Source organism: Lipotes vexillifer, unplaced genomic scaffold (assembly GCF_000442215.2).
Source record: "Lipotes vexillifer unplaced genomic scaffold, Lipotes_vexillifer_v1.1 scaffold690, whole genome shotgun sequence".
NCBI classification, from domain to species: Eukaryota; Metazoa; Chordata; class Mammalia; order Artiodactyla; family Lipotidae; genus Lipotes; species Lipotes vexillifer.
In genome coordinates this window covers 4,298,115-4,317,210 of record NW_006798376.1, presented here as the reverse complement: position 1 = coordinate 4,317,210, position 19,096 = coordinate 4,298,115, and the positions used below count along the sequence as shown (strand labels likewise).

General features: G+C 42.4%; 1 protein-coding gene across 3 annotated transcripts in view; it reads left to right on the top strand.

Moving 5' to 3' along the window:
• The window catches only part of ACTA2 (actin alpha 2, smooth muscle), a 55,670-nt gene that overhangs the window by 32,039 nt on the left and 4,535 nt on the right, over positions 1-19,096 (top strand). Inside the window, exons 1-6 of one of the 3 annotated variants that reach the window (XM_007470308.1) lie at positions 6,110-6,196; positions 10,350-10,504; positions 11,891-12,019; positions 14,915-15,025; positions 17,022-17,106; positions 17,475-17,636. In XM_007470308.1, coding sequence (XP_007470370.1) covers positions 10,376-10,504; positions 11,891-12,019; positions 14,915-15,025; positions 17,022-17,106; positions 17,475-17,636 — 616 coding nt within the window. In that variant the 5' untranslated portion in view covers positions 6,110-6,196; positions 10,350-10,375. Of the gene's footprint in view, positions 1-6,109; positions 6,197-10,349; positions 10,505-11,890; positions 12,020-14,914; positions 15,026-17,021; positions 17,107-17,474; positions 17,637-19,096 lie in introns of those variants that run through there. The other 2 variants (XM_007470309.1, XM_007470310.1) reach the window with 2 other exon arrangements.

Below are 19,096 nucleotides of genomic sequence, written 5' to 3'. Positions count from 1 at the left end.
AAAAAAAAAAAAAAAAAAAAAAATCACTTTCTATACCCTGCTGTCCAATATGGTAGCCACTAGCCACGTGTGGATTTTACATTTATTTAAAATTAAATAAAATTAAAAATTCAATTCCTACCCACATTTCAGTGAGCAATAGTCCACGTGGCTAGTGGCTACTCTAGCAGATTGTGCAGATATTGAATATTTCCATCATTGCACAAAGTTCTGCTGGACAGTGCTGGTCTGTATCACTGCTGTGAAGGGGATAGTCGTGGTCTTCTCCAAGAGCATCTGAGAGGAATTGTCCCTAAAGATGCCCTATGAGTAACACATAGGACAGGCCACTCTTACTGGTGAAGAATAGAATAACCAACTTGTCCTGGTTCACCCGGAACTTTCCCCAGCACTGAAAGTCCCATGTCCCAGGCAAATCATGACAGTCATCCTTGAGATCCAGGGCTTTGAAGGAGAGCTTCAACCAGTAGGAAGCTAGGAGGTTTGTGTCTAGTCAGGGTAGAAGGGAGGAGCTGATGGTGGGACATTTTCTCTCCTTTGAGACAGCTAGTGAAGTGTTGTCCTATGTGCCCAGGATTTCATGAGGTATGACCGTTGAGTAGTGAAGTCACCTGCCTTGGCACGATGGTTTAACCTCTTGCTGCCCTCTACCTTGGTGGATGCTAACACCCAGGCGACTACCCACACTTCTGTGTATGTATTTGAACTCAATCTCTGGTCAAACACAGACGTGTCTGGGTGTGAATTCCTGTTCAACTACTTACTAGCTATGAAGGCTTTTGCAAGATGTTTCATTTATCTGAGCCCCCATTTGTTCACCTATAAAAGGGAATAACTGTGTCCCTTATGGCTGTTGTGAAGATTAAATGAGTTCATGTAAGTAGAGAATATAGGTCTGATAAATATTAATTGATATTATTTACCTTTTCCTCCGAATAACGTTGACCTTCACTGTTCAAAAACTATTTGTTAAGCATTTTCCGTGCTTGATTTAGTTCGGTTCAAGAAACATTTACTGCATGTTTTAGACTCTAGAAATACAAAGATGAAATCAATTTCGTCTTTGCCCTCAAATACATTTAGTCTTTGCCCTCTAGCCTGGAATTTAGGTGCACTATAGAAGAGCAATGCTGGGGGTCCCAAAGGAAAGGTGAACACGGTATGGTATGCACGAACAGAGGAAGGGCAGTTAAACAAAATGGAAGGTGGAGGGGGTAGGGAAGGCTTACTGGGGCTTAGTGACACCTAGCTGAGTTGAGGAGGTCGCGCAGAGCATGGCAGAAGAACTGGAAGCGGGGGAGGAGATAGAGCGGTAAATGGGGAAAAACTGTTCCAGGCAGAGGAACAGCAAGAGCAAAGATCGTAAGCTGTGAGCTAGTCTGATCTGTTAGTGGAAAAGTCCATTGTTCAGGATTATTGGGGCAATGTTGGAGCATACTACTTCTGAGTGGGGGTAGATAAGGTGGAAGATACAGGCAAAACGTAAGTGCTGTTAACAGAGGGATATTAGTGTCCTTCTGCTCCAGGAATTCAACTCAGCTTGTGGAGCTCTCGATCCTTCATGATTAACCCTAATTTCCCAAGTTATCTTTTGGTGACAGCGAGAATATTAAAAGCTGTTCGGCCTCCAAAATCTAACAGGGTGTTATTCTGCGAGCCAGATGCATTTTCTTCTTTTACAAATAAAATAAAATATAGTAAAGCACTGGAATCCATCTGGAAATACATTACATAGTCTAGACACTCTGAGAAGCTTAAAGGAGTGCACAAGTTTATTCCACTTTCCTAGTTGGCCTTTATGGCATTGTGGACAGACAGCTTTAGGGTTTTCTCATCCCTTTCCTAATACAGGACTTGTGCGTTATCTCTAAACGTCTATTGGATGTTAGTCAGTATATCTAACGTCAACGCCATTGGTGGAAATTTTCTTTTTATCTGAGAAACTGTTACAAATGTATTGATGTGCATTTGTGTGTGATTGAATAAACATATATGATATGCAGAATAATGGCCTCCCCAACACGTCCATATCCTAATCCCCCAAACCTGTGAATTTGCAGGTGTGATTAAGTTAATCATCTTAAAATATGAAGATTACCCTGGATTATCCAGCAGGGCCCAATGTAATCACAAAGGTCCTTCTAAGAGGGAGGCAGGATGGTCAGAGTCAGAAAGAAAGATTTGAAGATGCTACAAAGCTGGCTTTGAAGATAGGGGAAGGGGCCACGAGCCAAGAAATGCAGCGGCCCCTAGAATAGAAACGACAAGAAAACACATTCTCCCCCAGAGCTTCCAGAAGAAAGATAACTGTCTGGATTTTAAACCAGTGAAACCGATTTGGGACTTCTGACCTCAAGAACTGTAATATAATAAATTTTGTTGTTTGTAGCAGGTTTGTTGTAATTTGGTAAAGTAGCAAAAGGAAACTAACACGGAGTGTCACATTCTTTTGGTTAAAAGTTTAAGTCTGCGTTTTTGTTTTTTTTTTGTCTGAGAAACTGTCTCACCTCTAGATCTAACTTTCCTTCATAGAACACTGGATGGTAATAATAGCTAATAATTCCATAGTGCTCTCCACGGGCGAGGCAGTATTCCAGGCACTTCTCATTTATTAACTCTTCACATCCCACTACCACCTTGTGATAAGATATGATTATTAACCCTATTTTCATATAAGAAATCTAAGAGTCAGAGCAAGGACACATTATGGTTACCAGGGGGGAAAGCTGGTGGGGGGGGAAGAGGGATAGTTAGGGAGTTTGGGACTGACATGTACACACTGCTGTATTTAAAATGGATAACCAACAAGGACCTACTGTATAGTACAGGGAACTTTGCCTAGTATTCTGTAACAACCTAATTGGGAAAAGAATTTGAAAAAGAATAGATACATGTATATGTATAACTGAATCACTTTGTTGTACACCTGAAACTGACATAACATTGTTAATCAACTGTACTCCAATATATAATAAAAAGTTTTAAAAAAAGGGGAGAGAGAGAGGACACAGAGCTAGTGGTAGCTCTAAAACTTGAACTCTGAATCAAAATCCCTTGTGTATTGCTCTAAAATTTTTTGCCTTTGTACAAAGACAAGGACTGAAGGCTGATTTTCACTGCATTTCCTCCTTATGCTGCAGGTTGTTTCTCTCACATTTAGCGTGCCAAATGTCTTCTCTTATGGGACATTCCTTCAAACTTCTCAGATTTTGAAATAAATAAGAGCACTGCGAAAATAAACACCATCTACTGCGTATTAGCGTATCCCCAAAATACCTGCATTTACCTTCCCACAGGAGGTGTCAAATCAAATTTGCAGTAAAAAACTTCTGATTTGCTCAAGCAAAGAACAGAACGGAGTTCAGCAAATCCCTGCAGATGTGGCTGGAATGGCCATTGTGCCAGCATGGGCTGGGTGAGTTTGTCTGCTGGGGCTGTCTTAGGAGAACTCAGCCTTTGATTTTGACAATTCCAGAACCTGGAGAACTCTGAGAATTAGAAACAGAAAGGATGCCTTGCTCTCATTGAGTCTCCTCAGGCAAAATGAATTCTATGAGCTGAACAAAATAGTTAATGAGTGTGGTCAGTCTAGAGAAAACAATTTCTACAGCCCAAATTTTCAACTGCAGCAGAAAATCATTTTCCTTGCCAGACATCCATATTATGTGGCTGTTTGCCAACACTGACACAGCCAAGTGAAATCCACATGGTACTGGGGATAAAGATTAATCAAGAAATCATTAGGCAATTATTGAGCACTCACTGCTTACTCAGCTCTGGACTGAGGATTAAAATTGTCCCAGATCTCAAGGAATTTACAGTAAATCATCATTGGATAATGCTACCAAGATGGTGTGTGCTGTTTGTAGAACCACACGTCTGGGCATGATTCTTGAATGTGCTTATAGCCTGGAATTTATTTTATAGTTTTCCTGAACGGCAACCAAGTCATCAGACACTACTGTTTTTCTAATTGCTCCATAACTTCCTGGATACATGGCTGAGAGCTCCAGAAGGTATCTGGCCACTTGACTGGAGATGTCTCTGTACACACACACATACTCATCCAGTGCTGTTTTCTCTCACTGAGGAGACTTGGATGGGGTATGAAAGTATAAATCTCAAGCCCAGACAATGAGACCGTTTCATCACTGGTTCAGAAATTTATTTTCAGTTAGAGGTCCTCCCTGGTTAGTGTCATACATTTTAAAAAAGAAGGAAAGGGGCTTCCTTGTTGGCGCAGTGGTTGAGAGTTCACCTGCCGATGCAGGGGACACAGGTTCGTGCCCCAGTCCGGAAAGATCCTACATGCCGCGGAGCGGCTGGGCCCGTGAGCCATGGCCGCTGAGCCTGCGCGTCCGGAGCCTGTGCTCCGCAACGGGAGAGGCCACAACGGTGAGAGGCCCGCGTCAAACAAAAAAAAAAAAAAAAAAAAAAAAAAATAGAAGGAAGGAAAGAAGGAAGGAAGGAAGGAAAAAGGAAAAAAAACTTGGAAGAAAAACTAAACCTTGAATCATCGTCTTGTATGTCTGTTCGTGTCATCATAGTCTGATTGCTATCAGGGCTGTGAATGTACACTAGTAGAATCAAGGGAGAAAATGACATAAGAATCAGAAAGGTGAACATCAAAACTCTTATTTTCGGTATTTAAAGAAACATTCACTACATAAACTGTCAGGGACTACACAGACACTGCTTGAGACAGAAGTGGGAGGAGGCAGGATCCTACCTCTGCTCAAATTGCCCTCCCAATGAGGAAAATATGGAATTTTTGATTCACCTGTTCCCTGTGATAAAAACCACTAGATTAATTCCAAATGCCCAACTTTATGTTATATTGCATAGTCTTCACGTTTGAACATTCACACAATTGTGTTTTCTGGTTGACAAAAACTAGAAACTGTTGACAAATCCTTGAAAACTACAGAGCAATCTGTTATCATTTAGTCTTAAGCCATATAAAATTATATAATCATCAATGGTGCAATTTCTCAAAGATAAATGTGTGTATGTGTGTGTGTGTGCATGTGTGTGTGTACCATAAATCAAATGGGTCAGATGCAGTAACATGAGTGAAGGGCTGGCCACAGCTGTAAAACAGAGACATTCATCCTGGGATTTTTCTCATATGTCAGCGGAAATGCTCATGGTAGCCGTCAAAAATATTTCTATCATGAATTTAGTTAGAACCTTGGCTTGGCAAAGAGGAACAGGCAAATGTAAAACCATTGAAGTTATTTGTTGTCACCTGGGAATGAGAGCTTAAGGTCAGACTGGTGTTTACTCACTACCTTCCTCTGAGGAATGCCTGGGTCACCTGTTATCTGTCACCTGTCAGGTGCGTCAGCGGGGCAAGAGGAGGCTCAGAGAGGCTTCCCTTAAACACGCCCTTTGCTCTCAGACTGCTTCTGTGACAGGTGCCTGCATGGACTCTGCTTGAAGGACAGCCCGTATCATGCTGCTACATCGCTCAGGACAAATTGGCAGACACAGCTAATGAACCAGGGGACCAAAATAGTCAAGGTCGTGCTGACTTCCAAGCGCCTCTGTGAAAACACGGGCCTTCAAACCTGCCTCCACTTCAATTCCTACTTCCATCACCCCCCACCCCACCCCAGACTTGATTCATAAACCCAGCATTGACGACCACAATGTTCTCACTCCCTCTCTAAACTTATGGACCATTGCAGCATCTCTTTCTTCATTGCAGACACCGTTTTTAGGGGAATTTTTTAAAGTCCCGGCTCCTCAGAGGCAGCTTCTTTCTGTGCTCGGTTAACGAGGAAATGACCCGAAACGCTAGCAAGACAGCCGGCTGAGGAATCTCCTGAGGAATGTGCGAACCGTGCCTGCGTCTGCCCCATGAGGCTCACTCAGTATCTCTGGGCATTTCAGCAATTGTTCTGAAGGCTTGGGGTGTTTATCTTCCACAGGCAGCTGAGCTGCCTGCCTTTTCATGAGCAGAGCAGTGGAATGCGGTGGAAGAGACCCAGACCTCCGGCCACCCAGATTAGAGAGTTTTGTGCTGAGGTCCCTATATGGTTGTGTTAGACTGAACGGAGGGCTGAAGTCTGTCTTTGTTCCTTGTTTGGGAAGCAAGTGGGAGGGGAGCAGACCAAGGCGCTATATAACCCTTCAGCGTTCAGCTTCCCCGAACACCAGCCAGAGGAGAGAAGCCCAGCCGAGCACTTTCAGGGTAAGTGGCACCGGGCCCAGGGATGTGACTTAGATTCCAGCGGCTCTGACATTCCCCAGCATAATCAGATGTCATCTCTGGGGATTTTGGCCAGGCCACACACTCTGAAATTTTTGAATGAAGATTGTACTACTAACATGATTGTAGCTTTTAGCTCTAATTATCTAACCTTAAAATCCAAGCTAAGACGCAGCCTGCTGTGGGAAAGGGTGGGGAGAGCAAGATGGAATGAAATCTATGTGTGTCACCTGCAATATCTGTTTATACTAAACCAACAGCCTGGGTCTTGCAGTGCATTTCAGAGACTCAGTCAAGCTGTCTGCAGTAAGTTACATGATGATTTATATTTAGGCACTGGAAACTCCAGTATCTGCTTGTGGTTCAGATTTGGTGTGGGGATTTTTCACTGGACTGTACTTTTGGTGCAGCTACGGTGTGGGAAGTGGATTTTAGAATTGAACCGAGGTCAGTTGCCTAGCCTTTGATATTGGCTCTTTGTGTATTTGCATCTGGGTTCCTCTGGCTCTCATTGGTAGTGTCTTCTGTGGGAAAGTCTCTTGAGTGTAACTGTGAGCTTACACTTCAAGATATATGCGTCTCAGTGAAGTAAGTCAGAAAGAGGAAAACAAATACCATATGCTAACACATATATATGGAATCTAAGAAAAAAAAAAAGGTCATGAAGAACCTAGGGGTAAGATGGGAATAAAGACACAGACCTACTAGAGAATGGACTTGAGGACACGGGGAGGGGGAAGGGTAAGCTGTGACGAAGTGAGAGAGTGGCATGGACATATATACACTACCAAACGTAAAAATGGATAGCTAGTGGGAAGCAGCCGCATAGCACAGGGAGATCAGCTCGGTGCTTTGTGACTGCCTGGAGGGGTGGGATAGGGAGGGTGGGAGGGAGGGAAACGCAAGAGGGAAGAGATATGGGACCATATGTAGATGTATAACTGATTCACTTTGTTATAAAGCAGAAACTAACACACCATTGTAAAGCAAGTATACTCCAATAAAGATGTTAAAAAAAAAAGATATATGCGTCTCGGTTGGTTGGTCATCTGCAGCAGAGCGCAGCAGGCGCCCCGCTGAATCTTTGTGAATAAAGAGAGAGGGAGCCGGGTGTGCGTCTGACAGCTGTTTGCGTCTCGGCCTGTGCGATGTCTGGTTTGCATTTCTCAGCCGGGCGGGACCTGGGAGCCAGCCCTGCCACCACAGGCTGCTCTTTGCTGTAAATCAACGGTTGGCAGCTTCAGCCCGGACTGGAGTTTTCACACTGAGATTTTCCTTCCATTTTGTGATTCATGACTAAATATGGTTTGTGTTTCAAGACTGTCGAGCTGGGACCTGGAGCCTTCTCCTCCCACTAACTCCTCATTTTTGGCACAAGATGCACTCGAGTCGGTTAGAGCAAACCCCCTGACCCGGGTGCTGTTCCAAAAGCAAACACATTCGAGTGTGTTTTACCTAATTAGGAAATGCTTTGCTCCAAACCCAGCTGCTCATCAGGTTAGGTAAGAGTTGCAAGCCACTGAGCTGGGTCCTTTCTGGCGACACAGATTTCTCTAACGACAGTGCTCCTTTTAGAGATTTAAAAATTCTTCCTGGACATTTTCTTTCTTTCTTTCTTTCTTTCTTTGCCAAATAAAAACACATTTACCAAATTTTGAGATCTTTTTATTTTCTGCATGCTTGCTGAACTGAGCGTTAAGTCTACTTTGTCTGCAGTGCATTCTAACACTCCCCCAAACCCTTCCTGCCCCAGGAAAGGGTTATTAAAGACGTGTGTATTCATAGTGACCACACCATCACATTTTTAGAGCCTCCTAATTCCAAATATTTTATCCTGTTTTCAGCCCTTACTTTTGTTTTGGCAAGTCTGCTTAACACATCCAGAGAGGCTGCTGATCCAGTGCTGACAGCCTCTGACACATGCCTCCGACTCCGACTGCTTCTTCCGTCTTCTCTCTCTTACATTTCTCATCTCTCTTTTTGCTTCTTAACCTGCTAGGAAGGAAGCCAAATCACATGACTGCCAAACATAATTCAGTGTCTGGAAAGGGAAGGGAAGGGTGGGAAAAGAAAGAGTAGGCCATTGATAAACCTCATTTTCCATTCTTACAAGTAGAATCCACAAGTTGAAGGTTTCTGTGGTAGGCCTAGAGGGAGTGTGGAGAGAAAGCAGAGACTAGAAGTAAAAAGATCTGGATAATGATAATAATCACATAATGATGCTAATAATTTTAAAATAATATTTATTGAGAATTCATAATGTATATGCCACCATAAATTATTTTAAATGCCTTTTAGAAAATCTAATCCCCATAAGAACTCTATGTGCTACATACAGATTTTACTGTTGTTTCATAGATAAAGAAACTGATTTAGAGATGTTACATAACTTACTAAGTCACATAGCTTCTAAGCGGTGAAGGCCACACTCAAATCCAGAGTGAGACTCCAGAATCCAAGCCCATAATCATCGTGTGCTGTAAGTTTTATTGTCCTAACTCTACCAGTTTGGGGATCTTGGACAAATCATTCCAACTTGAGTCTTGATTCCCTGGTTTGTCAGTTGGTGATAATAGTACATGTCCTGGGTTTTAAGATATGTCCTCTCAGTTGAGGTTCATGCTCTTTGCAAAGGGTTATGTTGCATGAGACACTGCCATGGAAGTTCTAGGCATTTGGAAAGACGGAGCATTGGTTTCATGGGAATGGTCTGGCACAACTTAAACTGTAATAGATTTTTTTTTCTTTTCTTAGGTCCCAGAAATTTCCTTAAGAGAGTTGCCTTTTATATCTAGGCCTGGGGGTGCAATGAGTTCACCAACTTAGAAGAATCTTCCTGAACCTGAAATCCTATCATCTCAAAGTTAGGCAGAGAACTCTGGGTGTCCTTCTCTTTAAAAACTATTTTCACCTAATTCTGCTTAGAAAATGGAAGGGGTCTAGAATGAAAGCTGAAGGGTAGCCAAGGGGACCTGATCTCTGGTTTAACTTTGCCTGTAAGGCCTTGTGTGCCCTTGAGCAAATCACTTCCCCTGAGTTTTCTCATTTGAGAAACGAGGGCAATTAAATGAAAACGTTCTCTAATAAGCCTTCAATTTCCCAGATCTCTAAGTTGTTACTTTTGCTCCAGCCTTCCAAATTTTGCCGTAGGATCCAAGCTTAACAATGGGATATTTGAAATATTGTTTTCTTACTAAAAGAATACACGCTCAATTTATTTAGAAAATATTGCAGAACCCAGGGATGATCATTTAAAACACCTAGAAAACCCACCACTTCAAAAGTAACCCCCATCAACATCATGGTAAATATGATTAATCTTTTTCTGGTGCATAAAAATACATTTTTAATGGGATTGTACAATGTTAATTTCTCTAACCTAGTATTACATAAGAATATACCTGTAACTTATCCTTTTATTTATCTTTATTAATGGCAACAAAGCATTCTACTGCATGATGTGTAAGGTTTTGGATTCACCCTGGCTTGTTGGACTTACAGGGTAGCAGTGGTTTTTATTAATGGAATAACTGTGGTCCCTAAAATTTAAAGCACCTTCTTAGAACGTTTTGATTGGTTCTAATGTTTTTCCAAGGGTAAAATTTAAAGTCCTCAGGATCCAAAAGAGAATTTTCTTTTAAACATTTTACATTAAATGTCTCAATATTTCCAATTTTTCACATGCTGCCCATTCCTCAAAATCTACGTTTTTGAAAAAAATTTGAAGTTATAACATACCTAGAAAAATGTGAAGATGGTTGGATACAGAGAGCAAATTCCAGATACTTCTTTAACAAATGACTTGTCCCTGTGAATATCTGATCTCATGGTCTGATATTCCATATGTGCTCTGCAGGAGTTCATTCATTCACTTACTTAGTCAGTCTTTAAAGTGCTTGTGAGCACATGTGACGTGCCGGCCACGGTGCTAGAGACCTATTGTATGAACGTGGAAATCAGAGTTTTAGTTATAAAGAGTTTTCAGTCTAATGGAATGTACGTTGAGATAAATGCTGTGTTAGATAAGAATCAGCAGAGGGCGCTCTAGGAGTGCACAGGAGGGGTCTCAACCCAGCCTGGAAGGTGCCATGACTGTTGGATAACAGCGGGGTGGCTTCCTCCCTGTTCCCTGCAGGACCCTGTGTCGTAGCTCCAGCCAAGATGTGTGAAGAAGAGGACAGCACCGCCCTGGTGTGTGACAATGGCTCTGGGCTCTGTAAGGCTGGCTTTGCTGGTGACGATGCTCCCAGGGCTGTTTTCCCGTCCATTGTGGGACGTCCCAGACATCAGGTGAGGAAAATTTTCTCTGGAACAGAGAGAAACAAGGCTATAGATTTGGTCCCTCTATGTCTCTGGTACCCGCTATGGGTATTCATAGATTGTCTGTTGCTCTCTGCCCGGGAAATATGTAACCATGTTAAAAATGTACCTCTGATGATTGACGTCTAGAAATAAGTGCCAATTTAATACACAGTGTTGATAGATTATCTATTGGGTGTCTATCAGATACAAAGACTGACTCTTTTTCATAAATCCTTTTTGTCTAAATGTAATCATTGTCATCAGCATCAGAAATATTTATGAGTTTATGAGTTATCTGATGTATTCCATAGCTACTCTTTGGAAAGAAACTAAAATAAAAGCCCAGGTCACTCACTCTCACAGAACCTAATGTTAGATGAAAATCAGCATTGTTACCAAATGTAATTTTACATCTGTTAGCTGTCAACAAAATACATGTGGACAGCCACATGGTAATTTTACATAGCATTGTGTAGAAAAAAATGTTGATGGCAGCCACAGGGTAAAAACTGAGAGTTTCATCTCAGAAATTCTCCTTCACAGCAGAAATGTATTTTGCACATTGAGCCTATCTGATTGATATCTAAGCTTTCAATTTGGCATAGATTCACAAGAACAAATAATAGAAGCCTCTCCCCGTGAATGAACTCTGTCCCTTTGTTGAACTTCTGGGATGGAGATATTTTGCATAAATCACTACCTCTGGAACTATAGTAGCCACGACTGTTTTGCAATTTTAAGTCACTCCAGTGCAATTTAAAATTTTAGTAATGAGAATTCTCTCTTTTGTAAAGCTTCACCTTAATGATTAAAAAATACATCCCACTACTTTAGGCAGATGTCAGTGTTGATTGGTATGAATTTATCTATGAGAAATCAAGCACAGAGTGATCATTTGTAGAAATAATGTTTTTGCTTATAACAGTTAGATATACTCTTGGGTAGGTGACAACTTCAAAAGTACAGTTTAAAGGATTTATAAGAGGCAAAATGCCATTTAACTAATATGTAAAATTTTACATATCCATTCAACAAATAATGATTGAGTGCCGAATATGTGCCAGGCAATTTGTCATAGTGGAGAACAAGACAGATACAATCTTTGCCCTAAGAGAGCTCATCAAGGGACATAGAAGATAAATGACACAAAGTTGCCTTACCCCAGGGTTCTCTGCTATTTGAGAGAACTATTCAGGCCTGTTTCCAATCAACTAAGGCTGTTTCTTAAGAACTTAGTGACAGTAGGATTCAGCAAATCATTGTTGGTACCCGAAGGAACTTTCTATCGCAATGATTTAACCCTTTGTGTTTGGACTGTAATCAGTTCACAAGTTCTGAGAGAGGCTGGCTCGTGATGTGTTGAACCTTTTTTAGGGGGTGATGGTGGGAATGGGACAAAAAGACAGCTACGTGGGTGATGAAGCACAGAGCAAAAGAGGAATCCTGACCCTGAAGTACCCGATAGAACACGGCATCATCACCAACTGGGACGACATGGAAAAGGTACCGGGAGATTCATGCATAATTCCTGTGGCTCCCGTTTCTAAACATCTTGCTACTTCTGGGGGAAAGAACTGGCTCACTTTGCCCAATTGTACTTTTACTTGTTGATGTTCCTTCTAGATTATTACTAACTGGAAAAAAAAAAAATCCTGAACTGTTTCTTTAAAAAAAAAAAAAAGCACATCCTCTGCCTAACAGGGTTTATAAACCAATTAGCGTGAGCTAGCTCTGCAGATGAGAACAGTAGTCCTTAGACAATGGTGGGAATTAATAGTCTATTGCTCAGTCCACTGGCTTGCCCTCCGAGGACAAGCATTATATGAGTAGCAGCCAGGAGAACAAAGGGTTGCCTTCACCCACCCATTCTTGAAAGTTTTTCATTAACTCACCCTGAACATTTAAAAAATATATATATTTTTTAGTTTTCACTATAGAAAGCTATACATTCATACATTCCTGAATGTTCCTCAACATACTGAAGCCCAAGCACATGACAAAAATTTTTAAATAAATATTTTTAAAAGTATCTCCCTGTGTTGCATTAAGTGAAGTCTTTATCTCCCAGACCCATATAGAAGAGCTAAGAAGAGTTAAATCCTAGGATTTTGATGTTTGTTATTAGGCATTATGGAAACACAAGTGATCAGAGAAAAAGCAGAGGAAATAATGAGAAAGTCAATTAAATTTTTAAAATGCAGCAAATATATTAGAACCAGAACATCTGGACTTTTATATATCTGTCAGCTCCATATACACACACACACACACACACACACACACACACACACTCCCTCTCTCTCTCTCTCTCTCTCTCTCTCTCTCTCCCACTAGTGTAAAAGAAAATAGTGTTCCTAGGATTTATCAGTAATAATGCTGAAACTTCTGCTTCTCTACAAAAATTGTGTTTCATTAGGTTTACTGAGTCTAAGATTCTGGATTTGGTTAAGACTGCAGTTTTCACTGTGAAGAAGATATTAATAGTAGGAAAATACTCTTTTAAGAGTTTCTCCATGGAGCTGGCAGCATCTCAGAGGGATGCACCTGGAGAAAGATCCTTGGAACAAATAAAGCATTCCATAATTTTTAAAATTTAAATTCAAAGGGTCTTCGAGAGAGAGACAAAAGAATAAGAGAGAGAGAGAGAGAGAGAGAGAGAGAGAGAGAGATTGGTTGGTTTTTAAACGATGCTTCAGAGTATCCATAGTATATAATACGATTGGTAGAATTTCTTTTCTTCACTTTTTTTTTTTTTTGATTTCTTGAACACTGTGCTGCTTTTACTCCATCAAAGGAATAGAACTTTCAAGAGTCTCATTTCCTTTCTAGAAACAACAAATTCAAAACCAAAGTAACTGCAATAAGATAAAGACTCTTTAAAGTCGATCTAGCTTTTATTAATGTATATGAGCTTTCACTAGCAGTTCTTGTTTTATTTTGTTTGAATTCTGAATGAATTTAATATTTCTGGTGCTAGTGGAGAATTTTCAGGCTTTTAAAAATAACTAGTTAACTGAAACTTTTTCACAATGGTTTGTTCTTTTTGGCATCCAGGGATTAAAGAGGATGCTCACAGGGAACTCTACTCAATACTCTGTAATAACCTATATGGGAAAAGAATCTGAAAAAGTATGGGTATACATATATGCATAACTGAATCACTTTGCTGTACACCTGAAACTAACACAGCATTGTGAGTCAACTATACTCCAATATAAAGTAAAAATTAAATTAAAAAAAGAAACAGCTCAAAAATAAAAATAAAATAAATAAAGAGGATGCTCAACCATGAAGCAAACACAAGTATGTCCAAAGTACATCACACGGACATGCTAGAAATAGACACTGGCTTTTTCTGGAAACACCTGAAGGCCAAATGTCTGCCCATGAACGAAAAGTCCAGAATGTGCTGACCAAGGCAGGCTTCTCTCAGCCCTGGGGAGCAAAGAGGGGAATGGAGGGCAGGAAAATTTCCCTCAAATATTAAAAGTGGCAATTAGGCAATTAGGTCAGCTTCATTCATCCTTTCATATATCCATTCATTTGTCCTTTTACTTGCTACTCTAAGTCATTTGCCCATGAATATTAACTAAAGTGGAAGTAGGAGGTAAAGAAGATATAGTTGAATAATAGTAACATTTACTCTGGGCTAGGCACTGGGCTAAATAGCAACTCTAGGGTTCCCTGACTTAAGCCTCACAAAGACATACACATTTTTTTTGTTTGTTTGTTTTTGTTTTTGAGGTACACGGGCCTGTCACTGTTGTGGCCTCTCCCGTTGTGAGCACAGGCTCCGGACGCGTAGGCTCAGCAGCCATGGCTCACGGGCCCAGGGCCTGTCACTGTTGTGGCCTCTCCCGTTGTGGAGCACAGGCTCCGGACGCGCAGGCTCAGCGGCCATGGCTCACGGGCCCAGCCGCTCCACGGCATGGGAGATCTTCCCGGACCGGGGCATGAACCCGTGTCCCCTGCATCGGCAGGCAGACTCTCAACCACTGCACCACCAGGGAAGCCAACAAATTATTTTTATATTACCCGTGGAGAGATTGTGGCTGAGAAGGGTTAAAAATTGCCTAAGCTCACATAACCAAGAAGTGGTTAAGCCAGGATATGAACCCAGGTTTGATGCCAGAGCCTGTACCCTTAACCACTACTCCATCCTGCCTCATAGTCCTGGGTTTGCGTTTTTGCTCATTTACCTACTAGCTGTGAATCCTCAGTAAGTTATTTACAGTCCTTGAGCTTCAGTCTCTGCATCTGTAAAACTGTGGACACATAATGAGTACTTCTAGCGTTTTATTTGGACCTGGTTTCATTAGCCCATTCTGATCCCTTTTTGAGGACTGCAGTGCCCCTACAGCGTCACGTCATTGTGCTTTTCCTTGGTCCCCCTGCTAGATCTGGCACCACTCTTTCTACAATGAGCTTCGTGTTGCCCCTGAAGAGCATCCAACCCTGCTCACCGAGGCACCACTGAACCCCAAAGCCAACCGGGAGAAAATGACCCAGGTAAATATGCACTCCAGGGCCCAGCACTTTGGTGTCTGGGGAAAGTCCTGTGCTAAAGGGGCTGTGCAGGACAGCAGCGAGAAGGCCCACCCAACAGTCCACTCACAGGCTGATAACTTTCCAGGATTCCAAAGGCCAGGAGCATCCTGGTGGTACTGACATCCTTACTGCAGGAATGGCCCCTTGGTTCCAAGAGCAACAGGAAATTTCCAAGATTTAACTGAAAAGTGACATGTTTAGGTTAAAACCTTCTAAGGAGAAGTCATTTCAAAGTGCAGGATAACATAAAATGGGGAATTTTGGTTCTGGAGTCCGACAGATCCCGGTTTGAAAACTCTATCTGTCACTTAATCAGCTATGTGACTTTAAAGAATCCACCTAATTTCTCAGAGCCTCAGTTTCCTTGTCCATATGTTGGGAATAATATTAGTACTATTATTTTTCAAAGGATTGATGTGAAGATTAATGAGGTAAATGCTAAATGTGTTTCATGGTACCTGGTATGATAACCTTCAACAAATAGTTATTATTGTCATTATTGTGACTTGTCTGAAGCTCAAAAGTTTTGGATCAGGAGACCATCCATTCCACCAGCCAGACAAGATTTCCAGTTTGGATGAGCTGCTAAATAAATACACCTAGTGTCAATTTCATGCTTGCTATGGTTAGGCACTGGGCTAAGCATTTTATACGCATTGTCTCTTTAAATCTTAACAATGTAAAGCAGGAGCTATTCGTATGCTGATAATATAAATGAAGAAATCGAGGCTCAAGTACATTAGGTGATTGTCCCAAGGTCACACAGCTAGAAGTGGCAGAGCTTGGATTTGGCCCATGATCTCTTGACCTCGGAGAATAATAAATGTAAATACTGCAGGGTCTTTTTCTCGGAAGAGTTCTAGGCGCTACACCAACACACTAGCAGCTGTTCTTTACAGGGGAACATCTGTGTGCCTTGGAAGTGCTCATGTAGCAAGAGATGTCGTTTCTTATGGGGGCTATTTTTCCTGTGAATGGTAAAAAATATAGTTGGGAATTATGGCCATCTAGCAAATGATGCTAGATATTCACTCTGGTGAATAGACCAGGGAGGGTTTTGCAGATGGAGAAATGGTGGTCTGTGGGCATCTCCGTGGGCACAGATTTCTAATGCTTGACCCGGAGGGACTCTGGTTCTAATCGCGTCCCTAGACTGCATGAGCTGCCACATTGACATTCATACTTGGTTCTCTGTTACCAGCAGGCGGTTCTTTTCTTCCAGGAATCAGGGCTGCTTCACTGCAGCCAGAGTGGCCTCAGATTCTAGGGCTGCAACTACATAAAAAAGTGGAACAGATTAAACGAACCTCAGACCACAACCAGTCTGAGCTTCAGGTTTAAAAGGCCTTTTTCGGGAATTCCCTGGCGGTCCAGTGGTTAGGACTCTTGAGCTTCTACTGCAGAGGGCCTGGGTTCAATCCCTGGTCAGGGAACTAAGATCTGCAAGCTGTGCGGCCAAAAAATAAATAAATAAAAAAGGGCTCTTTCATACACCAGAGAAGTATAGATGCTGTCTTTTGTCTCTTTTGGCTTTGATAACAGTATTAACTCATGGGCTGTTCACACTGGAGGACCCTCAGAACCCTTCTCATCCAAACTCCTCCTCCATTTGTAATCAAGAGACCTGGGATGAAGCCCACGTTATTCAGCTGTTAGTTTGGTGAATTCTCCCAGGTCATGTTCAAGTCAGGGCCACGGCCAGAAGCTAGACCCTCCTTATACCTGGCTGGTCATGTATCCCCCTCTCCATGCCATCAGGCCTCTGGTATAATGGTTTCTTCATTTACACCTTCATTTCTCCTTGACTAGTAACCAAGGCTGCCTTGGCCCTCCTTTACCTTAGTTTCCTCTACCCAGAACCATGTGGGCCCTCTGCACTCCTCAACAAGATGCTGTCTTGTGCATTCTTGGTAAGACTGGTAGCATCACTAACTCAGCTCTTTGAATTGCTTTGCAGATCATGTTTGAGACTTTCAATGTCCCAGCCATGTATGTGGCTATTCAGGCAGTGCTGTCCCTCTACGCCTCTGGACGTACAACTGGTAAGTGGCTGGGAGGGGTGAGACCCTCAGTTGAATACACCATCAGTTACAGGATTTAATGGCTCATAAACATGCGGGTTGTGATGGATTGGGGTTTAGTTCAAATGACAGGGTTAATTCCAGCCCTCAGAGGTCTTCTTCTCACCTTTAAAATTAAGCCCTTTAACTTGTATTTCCAGGAGGACTTCTCCTATTGTTTCCCTCTTCCTGTTCTTTTCTTTTTTTTTCTTTATCCAGTCTTGCCCCACTTCTCCTATCAAATGCCTTCCTTCCTTTCAAATAAGAGCCTTAGAAATTCCCCTTCTACTAGACCAGTAAGTGATCACATACCAGCTGCGTGACTTTTATTGTGTACAACTGTCCCCCAGGCATTGTGCTGGACTCTGGAGATGGTGTTACCCACAATGTGCCCATCTATGAGGGCTATGCCCTGCCCCACGCCATCATGCGTCTGGACCTGGCTGGCCGAGATCTCACCGACTACCTCATGAAGATCCTGACCGAGCGAGGCTATTCCTTCGTGACCACAGGTGAGGCCTGCGGGAGATAAAGGGAGGGGGTGTAAGGGTGGGGTGTTCTTCCCAGACTTGGTGATTACCCAAGGAAACAATGGGAGGCAGCCTTGCAGGTATCAAGGCCTGATTCTAATGCCCAGGGCAAAGCAGTGCATATTTTGCTATGTGAAATCGCTAAACAATTACACTATTTCTTCAAGAAGAACAGTTATAGCCATCTGGTATTATGAGCTAGTCAGAGTTGCACTATTTGAACATTTTTTAATCCCTTCCATTCACACATAGAGACTGAAGTTGGTATGGCGTGGTGATGGGCAGTCTTTGGAGACATCTCAGTAGGACTTGGGTCCCAATTCTGCCACTCAGTAGCTGTGTGACCTTGGACTAGATGCCCAAGTTCACTAAGCCATAGCCTCTTCATCTGTAAAATGGGAGTAATCATAGACCCTTTCTCACAAGGATGTTGTGAGTAGTAAATGAGGCCATGCACGCCAAATTCCTGGCCCTGAGGAAGCATGCAGCACTTGTTAGTGACTATTAATATCAACCCGCAGGCAGCGACACAAAAGTCTTCAGACTATAAACTGGTGTTCCGCTGCCCAGAGGCAGACTATACTAGAGATGTCGGGACGTCCTCAGTGCCCTTGACCCTGGCCGCCCGCCCTCCCTTGGCCAGTTTGGTCTTGTCCAAATGTTTAGGTTTCTGGACATCCCTGAGGCTTATTCTAGACTCCAAGTTTGAGCCCTGAAGATGTCAAAATCTCCTTTTGGAGTAGGCAGTTGAGTGAATTCTGTTCCTCCTCTACTCCCTATGAAGAATTCCAGGATGCTTCCAAAAGGTCTCCAGGGGCCCAGATGGAACCAATAGCTTAGAACTTCAGAGGGCAGGAGTCTGAAAGCGGTCTGCCTGCCCACTTCTTCCATGCACCACTGGGGCCTTCTCAACTGGGACTTGTCCTGAGCCAGGGCCTGCCTCTTTCTGGAAGGTGATGAATTTTCCAAGGGTTTGAGCTAGAATCTACCTGGCCCAGATGACAGGGGTCTCTGGAGCTTTTTGAAACTGTAGGGGCCTCTAAGGGGCGGCTTCGGCACGCGTCTTCCTGGTCAACTGAAAATTCAATATAACAAACTGTTATAAAGCACTTATAATGGAGATTCATTAGTTAATCATGCAAAAAAGTTAATGTATTAAGGATTTCCTGCTCTTTGCCTGTTTCTAGCCAGCTCATTTTCATCCTGTCCTGAACTTTCCAGACAATATTTGCTAAGAACCTTCTGTGTGAGGCACTCTGCTGGGAACAGAAGTGGTTCCATAGTGGACTTATAATTTAATTGCCCTGATGGATTTGGGGGTGCAGAATGTAATGTCGAACTTATACACTTTGTGGATGGAGCCTGTATTGTAGGAGAGCCTGCAGTAGGGCAGGTGGATTTGTGTGTGTGTGTGTGTGTGTGTGTGTGTGTGTGTGTGTGTG